Source organism: Lonchura striata, chromosome 1 (genome assembly GCF_046129695.1).
Source record: "Lonchura striata isolate bLonStr1 chromosome 1, bLonStr1.mat, whole genome shotgun sequence".
Taxonomy (NCBI): Eukaryota; Metazoa; Chordata; class Aves; order Passeriformes; family Estrildidae; genus Lonchura; species Lonchura striata.
Window position 1 is genome coordinate 128,813,296 of NC_134603.1, and position 15,530 is coordinate 128,828,825.

The 15,530-nt window shown below is 38.7% G+C and overlaps 1 protein-coding gene and 1 long non-coding RNA gene across 5 annotated transcripts in view; one reads left to right on the forward strand and one right to left on the reverse strand.

The window, feature by feature from the left end:
* LOC144247308 (uncharacterized) overlaps window positions 1-15,530 on the reverse strand; it is a 297,702-nt gene that overhangs the window by 47,697 nt on the left and 234,475 nt on the right. The window lies entirely within an intron of this gene.
* The window catches only part of ETV1 (ETS variant transcription factor 1), a 67,282-nt gene continuing 65,490 nt past the window's right edge, over window positions 13,739-15,530 (forward strand). Inside the window, exons 1-2 of one of the 4 annotated variants that reach the window (XM_077787705.1) lie at window positions 13,739-13,805; window positions 14,879-15,013. In XM_077787705.1, coding sequence (XP_077643831.1) covers window positions 14,969-15,013 — 45 coding nt within the window. In that variant the 5' untranslated portion in view covers window positions 13,739-13,805; window positions 14,879-14,968. Of the gene's footprint in view, window positions 13,900-14,156; window positions 14,359-14,576; window positions 14,786-14,878; window positions 15,014-15,530 lie in introns of those variants that run through there. The other 3 variants (XM_077787719.1, XM_077787700.1, XM_077787710.1) reach the window with 3 other exon arrangements.

Below are 15,530 nucleotides of genomic sequence, written 5' to 3' on the forward strand. Positions count from 1 at the left end.
GAAGATTATAACTGCAGGGAGTGGATGCTTGTTAAAATTCTCTATTATGCTCTATTGGCATTTCATAACAGAGAATGGATGGATTAAAAATGTGCACTGATTACTATACAGCTGGGACTTTTTAACAAAACGGCTGCATACTTGTGGTACACCAAAGAGCTAAACTATGTTCTCAGAAACATTAAACTGTGAATCCATGAAGACTCTTACTTGCAGGGATGAGGTTGCAGCTTCTCTCCCTTAGTGTGCTGGGTTATGTTCCTTGTGTGGGTGACGTTTCTGGGAAGCATGGAAAAGTTCTGGGAGTCTGGTTGATGCCCTAAGTTTTAGCTTTCATATTTTCCAGATTCTGTACTGCTTTAGTATAACTCTAAACTTCCTATAAAGTGTTCACAAGTTTTCGCAGTTTAGTAAGACAAAACAATCCTTTTCCAGCCTGAGAACCAAGGACATCATTGCATCTTCAGGCCCAAAAACTGTAAACAACAGCGAATTAAGGAGAGCAATCTGGGAGGATGGGACTTGACCTGAAGATGTAATTGGACAATTAACCCCCAATATGCAAATGGATCAAAGCTTATAAAAGTGTGAAAACTCGTGACTGGTCCTCCATTTGGGTCCATCTTGGGTGTAGCCAAGGCCAGGCTCTTGTACTGCCCAAGGTGTATCCTTTGAAGGCCTTTTAACAAATAACTACTTTATTCCTTTAACAATGTCTAGCCTCTGTTCCAGGTAGCCTCTCTAGGCATCATGGTTTGATATGGTCAAGAAGAATACAATGCACTCTGCTGCTTTCTGTCTCTATTTTTTCACACATGTTCTGTTCAGCTGCAGTAAAGCAAATTACACCATATTGCATAAAACTCTCACAGATATTTGAATAGCATTCACTTTTCAATTTAAGGGCTTTGTTTTCTCAAAATACTATGTCAAATAGGTGAACTGGAACTCACAATTAACACAGCTTACCAAGCCAAATCGAGCCCAGCTCTAAACAGTCATTGCTACCATCCCATCAGTAGTGTGTGCTGTGTGAATTGAGACCTAACAAAATTCACTTTGACTTGAAAGATAAGATAAAGTTTTTCTTGACATCTCCATCAACATTTTACATTTCCTAACATCTCAACCAGTAAAATTTTCACTGATATTCTGAAGTCTTATACAAAATTTCAGACGGTAAAAATATAAATTATCTGTTATTTTGCCTATGCCTATTTCTTCTGTTTATCTAGTGATGATTTTATTTTTTACTGCACATGTTTTTTTGTTTTGCCCACCTCTCTGTAACTCCTGTAGGTAAGACCTGCCAGGTGATATTCAACATCTCCCCTTCCCCCTGTTCTTTTTCTTCCCACTTTCAGTGAATATAAAGGTTACACATAATGTAAAGATTTGCCTTCTGTTCTTTGGTACAAAACTAAATAACAGTATGTACTTTCCTAGTCCCATAAAAAGACTTCTAGACCCCTCTAGTATTACTTACACCAAACATTACCCAGAGCAACACTTTAGTTATCATACCAGACAATCTTCCTGAGCTCGTTCTACATAATTGCCATCCCTATGGAAATTTTAGTCAGAATAAGAAAAATTGTATGAGTTAGAATAATTAGACTACTATCAATAAATAAAATAAAAATGGGAAGTTTTGTGTCAAATTCTTATTGACAAGGTACATTTTGATTTAGAATTAGTGAAATGTGGTCTGCTCTAATAGCGAACCACAAAATTTGACCTAGCCTTTTTATTCTCTTAAATTTTTCATTTCTTAAGTTTCTTAAACTTTATTTCTTATGTAAAAATAGAATATAAAAAAGAGAACTGAGACCATCCTTCGTTGTCATGTTGAAAATCACTCAGCTGATGACTATTGAGTGAATTGATCAGCTCTTGCAGTTTTCCAGATCTCGTCTTCAGGGGTGCTAGATGTGGCTTATTTGATATTTAACACTTACAGTAGCTTTCTCTTTTACAATAATGGTTACTATTTCACTATTAAAAAATCCTGCTATTAAGGAGTAGAGTGTGACACTATCATCATTAGTCTAAGTAAGCAAGAAAGCTTTTTGTCCTTCTTGTTATTTAGTAATTTATCCTAACAGTGATAAATACGATGAATGTGATTTTCTAATCATGATGTTTGGTGTTTCACTCTAATGTGATCTGTAGTATTTTCACAAGAGCTGCTTCTGGAGATGTTGGTATAGATAAGAGATGTCTTGTGAACATGCTCCTGTTATATTACACTATTAAGCATTCAGAACAGCAGATGATACCCATATGGAAAGCAAGAAAAAATATAAGAAATGCTATATTCAGACAGAAAAAAGAAACTGTGTTTAGTGGTATTGCAAAAGCACCACTATGGTTGGCAAAAATACTTTTCATGTTGACAGTCTTTGCTCAGAAGTCTAAGCCTAAATGCTCATCAAGAGTCAACTGCACTCTTCCCATAGACATGTTCCTCTTGGAAAAGCTGAGGGATGCTTGTCAGCCAGTACTGGCAGCACAGATTTCTCTGCTATATTAAACCTAATATAAACTGCTACTTTTTAAAGGCACAGTGTAGGTACTTCTTTGAGTTGCCATTCCAGCATTTTCCTGAAGCACTCAGTTCCCTACAAGATTGTGTTTTCATTTGTTTGGGGTTTTTTAAAGAAAATGCCAGCAGTATTTGGTCTCTCTTAGCTCTCTTTAGGGACATGCTTGTGCTTTCAAGAGAAAACTCTGAATTTAAGCTCCATAAGGGCTTTCTAAATGAGCTTGCAAAATTTGATAGGCTGCCCAATCCACTAAATCACATTTAGCTGACAGCATCACATGCAATAAAATAACTATTGCTAGAAAGAGCCACAGGATAAATTAGAAACCCTTAGAAGTTTTAGTAAATTATCTCTAATAGTCTTTACTTACTACACTGTTGCAGCGAAGTGGCATAGAAAGATTATTGAAGAATCTAAGCTAGTTTATGCAGAAACTATTTCTGTATCATCAGGAGCCCTCTGGAGAATCACAAGCCACTAGGAAGCAGCCATTAGTTGGTATATGGTGAAATCACATCCCTTTGCTAAAGCTATTGAAGGAATTTTACAGACACCAGCTCATTTTTTTTTTTTTTTTTTGTGACCTGAGCTCTAAAAAAGAAATCTGTGCAGCCTACAGTAGCTCTTTTCTAGTAAGGATGGCAGCTAAAGCAATCAGAGAAGCACTAGTTCAATCATCCTTTGTTACTTTACTATTTACTACTAGAACTTAGGCCAGCATCCCTGACATTGGTAATCCCTAAGAGGTAACACCTTCTTTTTTAGAAAAATCATGGCTAATTACATTTTTTAAAATTTTTCAACCTCTCAGCATTGAGGTTTAGTTTGCTCCCTTTTTTTCATTTGATGCTGTGGATAAAGTATTAAACTCTAAAATATAAATATGTATTCTACAGACATCCACATATTTACTGTGTGATTCAGCCAAAATACTTGAATATTTTCTCTTTTTTACCATTGTAATTTGTTTATGGTATTTTTAAGTAATTCATCTGTATATAAATGTAGAATCCTTGTGTATGAATTGAATTATGCATGGCTGGAACAATTTTCCTTATTGCTTGTTTTTGAACATTGCCCAAGAATATTCTGGCAAACTAACCAATATATGTAATGAACACCCCTTTTACTATCCTAAGGCAAAGCTAGGAGTGGAATATTTAGCTTCTGAGTGACCTTAGGTCTGGCTGAGTGCATAGGTGCTTCTTTGTGTGTATTACTTCTCCTTTTCATCTATGTCATTCAAGGAACGTGTACCAAACATGGCATGTTATGGTCATGACATGAACTTGTCAGGAAGGCAAAGGTAATTTTCATTCTGTACCTTTTAGTTTTTAAAATTAATAGATTAATTTAAAAGGTTTTGACACTTTGTTAAGAGACCTTGAGGGTAAAAAATGGCATCCAGGCCAGGCAATAATGCAAAAAAACCTACTATATCAATTTAGAAGTCCTCCTTGGAAGGTTTTTCTTTGACTTGTAGTAAAGTGCCGCCCCCAAAAAACTTGGTAATTTTTTTGTGCAATGAATTGAATTTACACAATTAAATTTAGTAATCAGAGTTGGTAAAACAAATCAATGTAAGAAGAAAGCAAGCAAGAAAGTTCCACAACTCAAGTATGTTTTCACTTGTATCTTCCTTGCTCGAAGGGAAAGAAAGTCACGTGACTCAGGGGACTGTGCTTAGTAAATTTTCGCTTTCCTTTGTAAAATGTGAAGGAAAACATCTTTCTTCCTTAGGCTATCGTCAAAAGCATAGAGATGATAATATAAAGATTCAACAGTATTTGCAACAGGAACATCCTGAGTAAAGTACCAGATTGCAGGGATTGCAATCTTAGATAATAAGAAGCCTCATATTTTTGGGGTTTTCTGAGGCAATCTATGATCTGAGGAATTTTATGACATTCTGAGCTTCTGTTCTTATCTGCACTGGATTCTAAGTGAATGAGAATAATTTTTTTTTTTTTTTTAATGTAGTTTGGCTCTGTTCACAATGGGATTCCAACATTTCCTGTTAGAGCTTGATTTATCAGGAATTGACTTAATCTGCAGTTCAAACTGTAGTACAGGCCTCTAATTTAAAAACAAAAATAAGCATAGCACTCAACACTGACATAGACCTAAACATAGAATTTCAGTAAATAAAATAAATAAAAATTACAAAAAATAAAGATAAATCCAAACCAAAATTGAAAAAAGGGATGTCAGTCAAGCCTGTTATGTTCAAAAGCCAAATATGATTTCTGTATTTTATATCTTGGGTTAATGGTATAATGTACTTAAATACTCTTTGTCCTAGCAAACATAAACTGTAGGTTTTATATTGCTGTTTTTCTTAGAGATGTTTATTTCTTGTCCTTCCCTCTTTGTCTCAAGCTAGATATGATTTTGAAACATAAGCAAATGAATGGCCTCTGTTCTGCCGTTCCATTGCTGAAATTCTGCCCAATTGAAAACTTCCATTCAGACTGAGTGGCATTTGTTGAACTTGCGGTTGTTGTTGGTATTATTATTTTATGTTATTTTAACACTCTTTTGCAAAAGTCATGGACTTTGTGCACCTCCTGCTGTGCCTATGCATGACATTTTAAAAGCAGCTGCTTCTGTGGATCTTTTTCACAATAGTACTTTTTTTTCCTGAAGACACTCTGACCCTCACAAAAAGCCCTTAAGTTCCTTTTAAGCCTTGGTCTGTAATGTTTCCAAACTTGTATGTGGAGTAGGTACCACCCAATTTAATACCGTGCCAACCTAAGGAATACAGAGACCAAATAAAAAGGTACAGCGAAGAGTAAATAAGATCAGTGGAAGATTTTTCAATGTCTCTACCACCTTCTTCTCCTTTAAAACAATATAGTATATTGTACAGACTTTGTCTTCAAAATCTCTGCTCTACATTACACTTTTCATGATCAGAATTAATAGGCAGATTAATGTGGACGTGGAAATAGATGGAGCAGAATGGCTTATGAGGTTTTCTTATGTAAAAATTGTTTTTCAGATTTGCAGTAATTTTTTTCAGCCTGCAATGTGTTAGAAAGGAAAACTAGACCATAGAAACTTACTAGGCTGCAGGAATCCTTTTTGCTCTTTGGGACAGTACACCTGCTGTTTGCTTATTAAGGCAGCAGACAGTTCTCAGAAGATGTCTTATTTTAGTTATAGAAACAATTTGTTTTAATATACATTAATGGAAAGTGACTTGAGAATACTTATATGGTTCTACAATCCTGAAAAGACTAAAATTGTGTGAATTCATAGCAATATATTTCAGAGAGCAAGAGCTTGGCAGCTTCCTTTAACCTGCAGTCATTTTACCTTGCTTGCTTCACTATGGTGAACCTGTAGCAGTAGCAGCAGCAGTTGCAGATGAAATTAGAGCATATTTGGCCCTTGTCACAGATATCAGGGCTTGAATTCCACCTCCTGCTTTCAGTAGCTTTTTTATTTGATTGATTAATTGATTGAATGTGGGACATTTTAAAATATTACTCTTCAAAATAGGAAAAAAAATCTTTATGACAAAATAAAATCTAATAAGAACCAGTAATTTCATGCCTTATTAAAACATAGTACTTTCAAAAGTGAAAATCCTAACATTCAAAGATTGTATTTTCTTCCCTTCTCCCCTTTTTTTCAAATACTGAAAACTAATGAATTGCAAAATTGTGAATAATGGTAACCTTGCGCACTCTATGTGGAAGAAGTCTCTAACATCAGAGCTGAGTTTGGTGACCCAATATAGGTAGGTCAAAGAAGAAATAAAGTCCTGGAATATTACTGAAATCCTCCCAGCATGCAACATTTGTCCCTATTATTGATCCTTGGTATACTCACAAGAGCCTAATTTTCCTTTTTTGAAAAACAGGTATAATTATTGTCTCTTATCTTGTGAGCAGATTTTGGGACGTGCAAATACAAGTTTTTAAGCACATTAAATTCACCAAATGGAAAGATGACTTCCTGCTTCTAAATGTTCTGTGTTTTATAATTCTAAGGGTTCAAATGATATCTCCTTTGTGGCACTTATTATTTCGGTGAAGACTTGTACAGTTTGTCTGGTGGGACTCTGATCTATAGTTCCTGTACATCCTATTACATCTGTACATATAGTTTTAGTCCCCCTTTTTTCTTCCTACCTCACATTTCCACCCAGGGAAGAATTTCCTTACCACATGATTCAAAATAGCTGTTTAGACTTCAATTTAAACCTTGCAAAAATTGGCTTTTCTTAGTCACTGTCTACCTGCAGCTTTCTTGTATGTGAACTTCATTTTCTCTTTTGTCATCTCTGCCTGTATGTGCCATGTAGTGCTACCAAGGACTAGCTCTTTGTCTTTATTGCTGTCCTTTCCCAATTTCCATGCTTTCCTCAACCACCTTTCATAGATGCACCCCATCTTTGGCTCTTTGCAATACAGCTTATCCTGAGTGTGAGATTGGTTGATCTAGGTAGCTCTCTAATGGCTGTATTAGCCATAAAAACAGTAACAACAGCCTGCAGTGCCCCACATTTTCTTCTTACTTTTTGCTTTGGATGGGAAAAGTTCTCATGGAAAGCTCAAGAACCTCATATATTGTGTTCTTTCAAATGCTGCTTTAAAACTTCTAATTTAAAATGCATCTGCTAGTCAAAAAATAGAAATGATACATAGCTACTCTCTATTTTGTTACCTCTGCCTCTCAAGGATATTGGGTTTGGATGTGAGGTAGAACACATTTTCATTTCTGTTTTGATGAACAAACACCATCTTTGTTCAGCACCTTCACAGGAAAAACAAAGCCCAGCTATGAAGGCTGGCATTCTCAGCAGCCAAAAGTAAAGAACATATAATAATGCATATGATCTCATTATTGTCACAGAAGTTAACATAGTCTATTGTTCTACATTATCTACTCTATAACAAAATAAACACCCTACTGCAAATGGGTAAAAAAATTTAATTCCTTGCCTGAACACCAATGGCAGAACATGCATGCCTCAGCCTCTTAATAGCCAAGCCACTTCCTAATTAACTGGAGACTGGGGCAGCGTTTGCCTCTGAAACAACATTTACAGTGTGCTTTTCAAATAATATCTTGGTTTATTTAGGTCTTTTTATCATTTTACAAAGTCTTTGCTATTTTAAAAAAACCCTAAAAAATACTGTTATCTGTCTTTTAATTTTCTTTTCTCTTAGTAATCAACATCTGTTTTTTGGTATCTTGTCATTTTCTGTGCATAGAGCTGTGTTTAGATTTTTGTCCCTTTTCTTTGAGTCTTCTGTTGCTTGTCTTGCAATTGGTGTTGTATGCAGACATCTAGACTTAGGGGTGGTGCACAGTTGCAAGTGGATGGCTAGGTCCCAATGGTTATGCATGTTTACTATTTCAAATGTACATATATACAATATCAATATAGCCATTGCCTGCTAATAGTAATAGTTTTGATTATTGCTGTAATTATCACAATTCATAAATGAACAATTGTAGAGAGAAGTCATTTTTTTTACTAACCCAGTTGATGCAGTTGCTAAAAAAAAGGAAATGGGCTTAAGGCCCTTCTTTGACTCTGCAAGCTTGTTTGCATTTTTTTGTCATTATAGCCAGTCATTTAATAAATGGCATTGCTTTTTCCTAGATGCAATGCTTTCCGACCCCTTGCTGCTATGTTAATATCTGTGCTCAAGCTCTAAGCATGTCCAATAGTGATCTTGGGTGAGAGTCTGTAATTCTGAAAGGGCATCTTTGTGTCTTCTGGGTTTTAGGAGGGCTTAAAGGATGACCAAAACTATTTAATGTGCACTGAACAACTTCTAAATGAGACATTTTCCAGCAAACTTAGCAAACACAATCTTTAAGCATTTCTCTTCCTGTTCCTTGCTTTATGTTTGCCTTAGATTGTATCTGCATCAAGAGATTTTAGGTTTTCTACAAACTCTATGAACCACAGTAGGGCAGAAATCCCATAAAGTATGTGAAGGATTCTGAAGTGTTTGTATGATTCTCTCTTGGTATCCATACAGGAGGACATGCAAATTAAAGCCATCTGTGAGATTATGCAAAAATTGTTTTACTGGCCTGATATTCAAGTGACTTCTAAACTACTTCATTATCACTTTATCATGTCTGGCCGTTTCATTAATTTAATTGCATGGAGAGAAACCTGGAAACTCCACTGATCCTACAAAAACCTATTGCAATTTACATTTAATGTTTTAACTTGGTTTGTTCTTCCAGTGACTCATACATTGCTATATTAGGTCCTGGAGTAGTATAGTTTTTATTTTATTTTGATTTTCTCGGTTGGTAAGGAAATTAGTATTACTGTGATGGGATTAAGATGATTTATATAACTCAGTCAAGCAGTCTTTTGAGTTTTCTCTAGTATTTTGCACTAGAAGACTGCCTGATGCATTGGCTGTGTTGGCACAGAGAGCTGAGAATTCATCCTGATCATGGATTCAGTTCTAGATTATTCACTCCTGTTGTGTAGTAATTGTAATTGAAATTAATATATATGAGTAGCATTTTTGCTCCTCAAAGCTTCAGAAGGAACTAGATTAGGACAATCCAAGGAGTTAGATGCAGCCACAATCTCCACAATCAATACTAATAGACAATTATTGTCAACAGTAGTTCTCAAGTTATGAACTCAATGCTCAATATCTCACTTTATAGGCACAAAAACCCCAGTGAGATGACAGAGGTTGCTTGTGTTGGAATTACCCAGAAGACCACTAGGAGATCCAGAACAACACTGAGGTTACTCTGCTCCCACAACTGGACGAGCGCTCTGAGTTGCCAAGCCTTCTCCTTTCTAAAGCTTTTATACTTTGAAGTCTTGGATATGATGAAGGCTGAAAATATTATTAAGCTTAACTTACTTTTCATCTTTCAGAGAATCATAGAATGGTTTGGCTTGGACCAGGCCTTAAAAGGCATCTAGTTCCAATCTCTCTGCCACAGACAGGGATACCTTCCACTAGGCCAGATTGCTCATCATTCCATCCAGCCTGGTCTTGGACACTTCTAGGGATAGGATATCCATCACTCTTTGCAAAACTTGCTCTAGTGCCTCATCACTCTCATAGTAAACAATTTCTTCCTCAAATCTAATCAAAAGCAGCCCTCTTTCAATTTAAAACTGTTCCCACCTTGTGCTGTCACTGTATGTCCCTGTAAAAACTCCCTCTCCATCTCTCTCGTAGGCCTCTTTATATTCTGGAAGGTGCTATAAGGTCTCTCTCCCTAGAGCCTTCTCTTCTCCAGTGGAACACCACTAAGTCTCAGTCTATCTTCATATGACAGGTTCTCAAATCTTATGATCAACTTAGTGGCCCTTTCCAACAAGTCTACATCTTTTTTATTTTGGGAGTCTTGGAGCTGGATGCAGCATTCCAGGTGAGGTTGGCCAAGAAGAGTGTAGAAGGGAAGAATCTCCTTTGATCTCCTGGTCACACTTCTTCTTCCTGGAGCCCAGGATATGGTTGGCACAAATTGCAATAAAAGATTCATCTGGAATTTTAATTTTTTGCACTCATTGTGAAATATTTTAATTTTTGTTTTCCTGTGTAACATAATTTTCTAGTACATAAATGTTTTCTGAAAACTGCCCTGCATTGCATTATCAGGAAAACAGACATTGAAATGCAGTTGATTGTGGAGGCCTCTAGGTTTGTAATACTAGGTCTAAATGACAATGATTTATGCAATGTGCTGCTAATTCATACAGTCAAAACCAAACAATACTGTTATTTTCTTTCCTTTTTTCATTGAAGATACTTGTTTGCATGTACTTTTAATTCCACATCTCATAGTTTTGCATATGAATATAATCACAATTTTTTTTCTTCCTACTGGTATATTCCTTTTTCCTGATTTAAGGTTTAGTCCTTGATGCTGCATTTGAAACAAAGGCTTTGCAGAAAGCCATAATGTTGGGCAAGTATCTGCCCTATTAATTTATCTGTTTTTTTTCTTTTTAATTTTGATGTTATATACTATTTTGTTATATGACACTATTTCACATCATGATAAAATAAGCACTGTTAATCTTCTTAAAGAGTCAGCTTCAAGAGGTTAAAATGTGGTCAAGGGTTAATTTACCAGACAGAAATCTCATTAGGTTTTCATGGATTTGCTGTAGTCAGTCACATATGTAGTTGTTATTTTAATGAGTCTTCTATAGACTATGTTTTAAAAATTGCTGCTCAACAGCTGTTTGGACGGAGGGCATAGTTTTGTTGTCTGTCAGGCCCATCAGTGACATCAAAGTTTACTGGGGAAATGCCTGGAAGGAATGGATAAAGCAAAACAATTTCTAAACACTAGTATGGATTTTTAACTTAGCTTTGAAATGTAGCTGCATGTTGTGCTCCAATTGTGACTATCCCTTTTCTGAAGGATTTTCTTCAGTATAAGCCTAATTTTATGAAGGTGTCCAAAAGGTTTATTTTTGTCATCACAAAGTACTTTTAAGTGTATCTCTATGCCTTCTTTTCAAATAAATTAATGATCTTTATTTTTTAATTCTTTTTTATTATTGTTGAACTTAGGTTTTATCACATTGGATTATGATGATTTATTTCCTGATTTGAAAATGTGCTTAAATTCTTCCTACATTTTCCAGAAGAAACCAATATTTATTGAATCTCCTCTTTGCTCTGTCTGGATTTACTTTTATTTTTTATTGTAACTCCATAGTTTGTCAAATTGAACAGAAAATATGTATTACTTTGTCCACTTTCAAATAAGTGTGTGAAGTATATGGCCATTAAGAAATGGAAGTAGTATATAATTTTCAATATATAGTGAAGCTTCATAGAGTACTTGAACATGTCTCTTTGTAAAGGAGAACTAGTATCTTATTTATAAGGCAGTATTATTAGAAAAGTTGATTTAAAAATAATTTCTTATAGTAATATAAATTAAGCACATTTTTTGGGGTATTTTCAATTTGGTAAAAAACTGTTTCGCCTTTTCAACTAAAAATGGAAGTGATTTTGAAGTTAATTTTTCAGTTTCTAAAAGGATTATTTGAAAAGATATTTAATAATACAGTACTACTAATAGTCATTATGTTTTAACTACTTTTTCCAAAATTAGTAGTTAAAACATAAAAACTTTATAAAAACCCCAAAAGCTGCAAGAATTTTCAACAAACATGTAATATTACAAAGTAATTACTATGCCTTTACCAGTTAACACATGAGACAGTTATGACTGATGATCGTACAAAATTGCAATTCAGCACACAGAACTACATCTACAGCATCCTCCTCTTAATAGTTAATGAAGTTTTTCTGAGTACCACTCAGCACAGTGGATGAACAAAGATGAAGAACAAGAGGGCTTCAAAACAGCCTTACTCTTTCTTTCCTCCCTAGCATGCGTAACAGGGCCAGAGAGAGGGAGGAGGGAAGAAAGAGATGTGTGGCATGAAGAACAGCAAGCAGTACAGTGCTTCTCCTGCCAGGATGCATTTATTGCACAGCTTCTCTTGGAGTTACAGCCCAGCCGGGACCACAGAGAGCTCGGCTGTTTGCAGAGTCGACCTCCTACAGCTCAGTAAAGCAGGATGCCAAACCTGTGCACATGGAGGAGGCTGGTGGTATGTGCTGGAAAGTGGCCATGGGGCTGTGCCAGACTTTGTAAGGTGCAAATTGTGATGTAGGAACGTGCAAGGTGTCAACTTCATAGGCGATTCCTAATATGTGATGGCTCTGAGGTAACTTTGGAAACTTCACTTGATGTTGGTTTAATTGCCTTGGCTGACTGACACACCAACAATTTTTAGTGCAGTGTTTAAAGACAAGAAAATCCATTACTGATTTTGCTTTAGAAGAATTTGTGGTAAAGTCTAGTGCTTTGGGAGCTGGTTGATGAGTGGCTCAGCATATCCATCCAGTGGGGTGGGGTGGTCAGCTGGAGACAGTAGCTTCATCGGCTCTGCTGGTCCAGGGGTTAAATTGGCCTCTTGCTTCCCAGGGTCATATGTGTAGCTACAGCCTTCCCGTAAGCTCAGCAGCTGCTCCAGTCTGAGTATGGGTATAAATAAGAAAATGATGGTCTCGTTAGAGAAGCTGTGAATGCCCCATCCCTGGCAGTCTTCAAGGCTGAGCTGGATGCGGCTTTGAGCAATCTGGTATAGTGAGAGCTGCCCATGGCAGGGGGTAGAATTACCAATTATTTTATCACAAAAGTGGCTTATAGGAACAGCAGCTGAGAGACTTGGTCAAGAACAGAATAAAATTATTATAGGTTTTTACATTTAGAATAACGTTACTCTCTTGTAATTGCAGGTATGCTGGGATGGGTGTGTGAAAACAGAAGGAATAAGAACACAAAAAACAAGCTGCTGCTGGTGGATGTTTTCCCTGAGAAGGCCATAGGGGAAGGACAGGAATGGTGGGAACACAGTGCTTCTCTCTTCCCCAGCTGGACTGGACAAGTGAGTATGGATAGTGTGATTGGAAAGGAGGACAAAGTGCTGTGGCAGAGAGCAATGTGCTCCAGAATAGAGTGTAATGAAACAATTACAGTTTTTGAAACAAAGTAGTACAGAAGAAGTGACCTGAATATTGCTAAAAACACCAGAGGGAAATTATGCAAAAGCAGGTTTCTTTAGCTGGCTTTACACTGTCAGCTATAAAGTGAGCCCTCAGAAACGGCTGAGAAGCTGGACTTGCTGGCTTTGGGACTACTTGTTAGATGCTGAACTACATCAGATCACAGAAACCTTAAGCTTTGTATCCCACAGCAAGACAGCGTCATGAATACCTAAATTTACCACCTGATTGCTGTGGTACCTGGAATTTACTGCTCAAAGAGAGGACAAATATAGCTGTTATGAAATCACACAATCTGCCTTGGTGCATCTTGGCAGTTCAGAAATGCAAGAGTTTTTGGATACAGCCTTTCAACAGCCACTCTGTCCAAAGAACAGAAAGCTTGCTGTCTTTGAGAAATCCTCAGAAGTCCTGACCTTGGTAGGTCCTGGCAACACTACGCCAAAAATTTCCCTAGATCCTGTGTATAGATGCTGCAAATTCTGTCCAAAAAAACTAGAAATTATGTCATCCTCATAGAAATAAAAATTGCTTTCTATGATTCAATTAAAAAAAAAGACAACAAAAAAACCCCCCCAAAAAACCCCAAACCAAAAACCCACCCCAAAACCACTAACCAAAAACGCCCAACAACAACAAAAAAAAAAAAACAAACAAACCGAGAGCAACCATGAGCCCTGGGATGCCACCAGCTCCGGACAAAACGGTACGAAGTGTGTCTCGCCGCGCTCAGCTCCGGGCGCCCGCGGCGCTTTGCGGGGCAGCTCTGCCACCCGAAAGGGCGCGCGTGTGCGTGGGAGGTGCGTTTTGCATTACGGAGTCAGAGAGGCCAAACTTTTTCTTCAAATAATTTTTTTTTTTTTGTGAATGGAAGGGGTTGCCTCGCCACCCGGGGGGCGCAGGGGACACGGCGTGCCCGCGGCAGGATACCGCCCGGGACGCCGCCGGGCCCCCGAGCTGCGGCGCGGGTCGGGGCAGCGGCGGGGTCGCCCCCCGCGGGGCCGGGCGGGGCCGGGGCCGGGGCCGGGCGGGCGCGCGGCGATCCGGCGATCCGGCGGGGGGCGCGGGGAGCCAATGGGCGGCGGGGATCCGCCGGCGCGGCTCGGGGGCCCCTGGAGGAGGAGGAGAGGAAAAACCACGGGATTGAGCTCTGTCAGTGGCGCTCGCGGCTTCCAAGGGGGAAGTGCCGGGGAATAATTAATGTTTTTATTAAATTTGGAGGGAATTTTTTGCAGCCGATCGCCGCGCGTGGCCTTCAGGTGGGTCTTGCCCCGCAACTTTGCCCGCCGCCCCGCAGGATTGCGCGGCGGCGGTGGGGCTGCGGGCGCGATCCCGTGGGAGAAGGTGGCTGGTGCGCGGGGCGGGGGGGCCGTGTCCGTGTGTGCGTGTGTGTGAGGGCGGCGAGCGCGCGGCCGCCGGGCGCCGCCGCCGCCGCGAGGTGCGCGGCCAGCCCCGCGTTCGCCATTACGAGTTGAGCGCACGCTTGCGAGAGCCGGGGCTGCCGCCGGCGCGGAGCGCCCGCGGGTGCGGCGCGCAGTGTAAATAAAGCCCTGCCTCTCGCCCCGCCGGCTGCCGCCGCCGCGGAGTGCTTTTGCTCCGCGGTTTGCTGGCAGGAGCGTGTAACCCAGGTGAAGGCAGAGAAGGGAGGGTTGTTTTTTATGAATGGGACTCTTTGAGGTTAATTAGGTATGCAAATGCAAGCGGTTCATTCATGCTGCCTTTTTTTTTTTTTTTTTTTTTTTTTTTTAAATCTAAAAGCCATCTTGTATTCCCTTCTAGGCTGATTGGAATCCAGATCCCGAGGAAATCTCCAGATCAAATGCCCAGTAAATAAAACCACTGAGCTAAGACTCGTGGAAGAGCTGCAGAATGGATGGATTTTATGACCAGCAAGTGCCTTACATGGTCACCAATGTGAGTGATCAGTTCAAAGTTGGTGTTTATAAACTTGACTCCGACTTATTTCTGTGGGGGAGTTTTACAGACACAGTCTCTGCTTTGTTACGGCTGCAGGGGCGACTCTTCATCTGGGAGCTTTGCTTGCAAGATGAGCCTGTCTTCTTAGTTATTGCAATACAGCATCGTGTTCTTTTAAAGACAGTTTTGGGATGATTAAAAAATCATGCACATGATTAGCGGATGAGGGAGCCGAGAGCAGCAGCAGCTGCATTCAAAGTTTCTGGCTGCGTTTGCCTGCAACGTTCAAAAGAATGAAGTTGAGGCAAACATTAACCTTTTTTTTTTCCCCCCCTCTTTTTTTTTTTTTCTTTCAGGACTTTGCAAACAATTTTATAAGTAACACAGGGAAACAAAGCAGTTTTATAATTTCATGTCTGGGTTCTCCTGCATAGCTTGTGCTATGGGGATTTATGGGCTATTGTGTAGGTTTGTATACTTTAGATGCTAAAAATACGATTGGTATTGTGTTGCT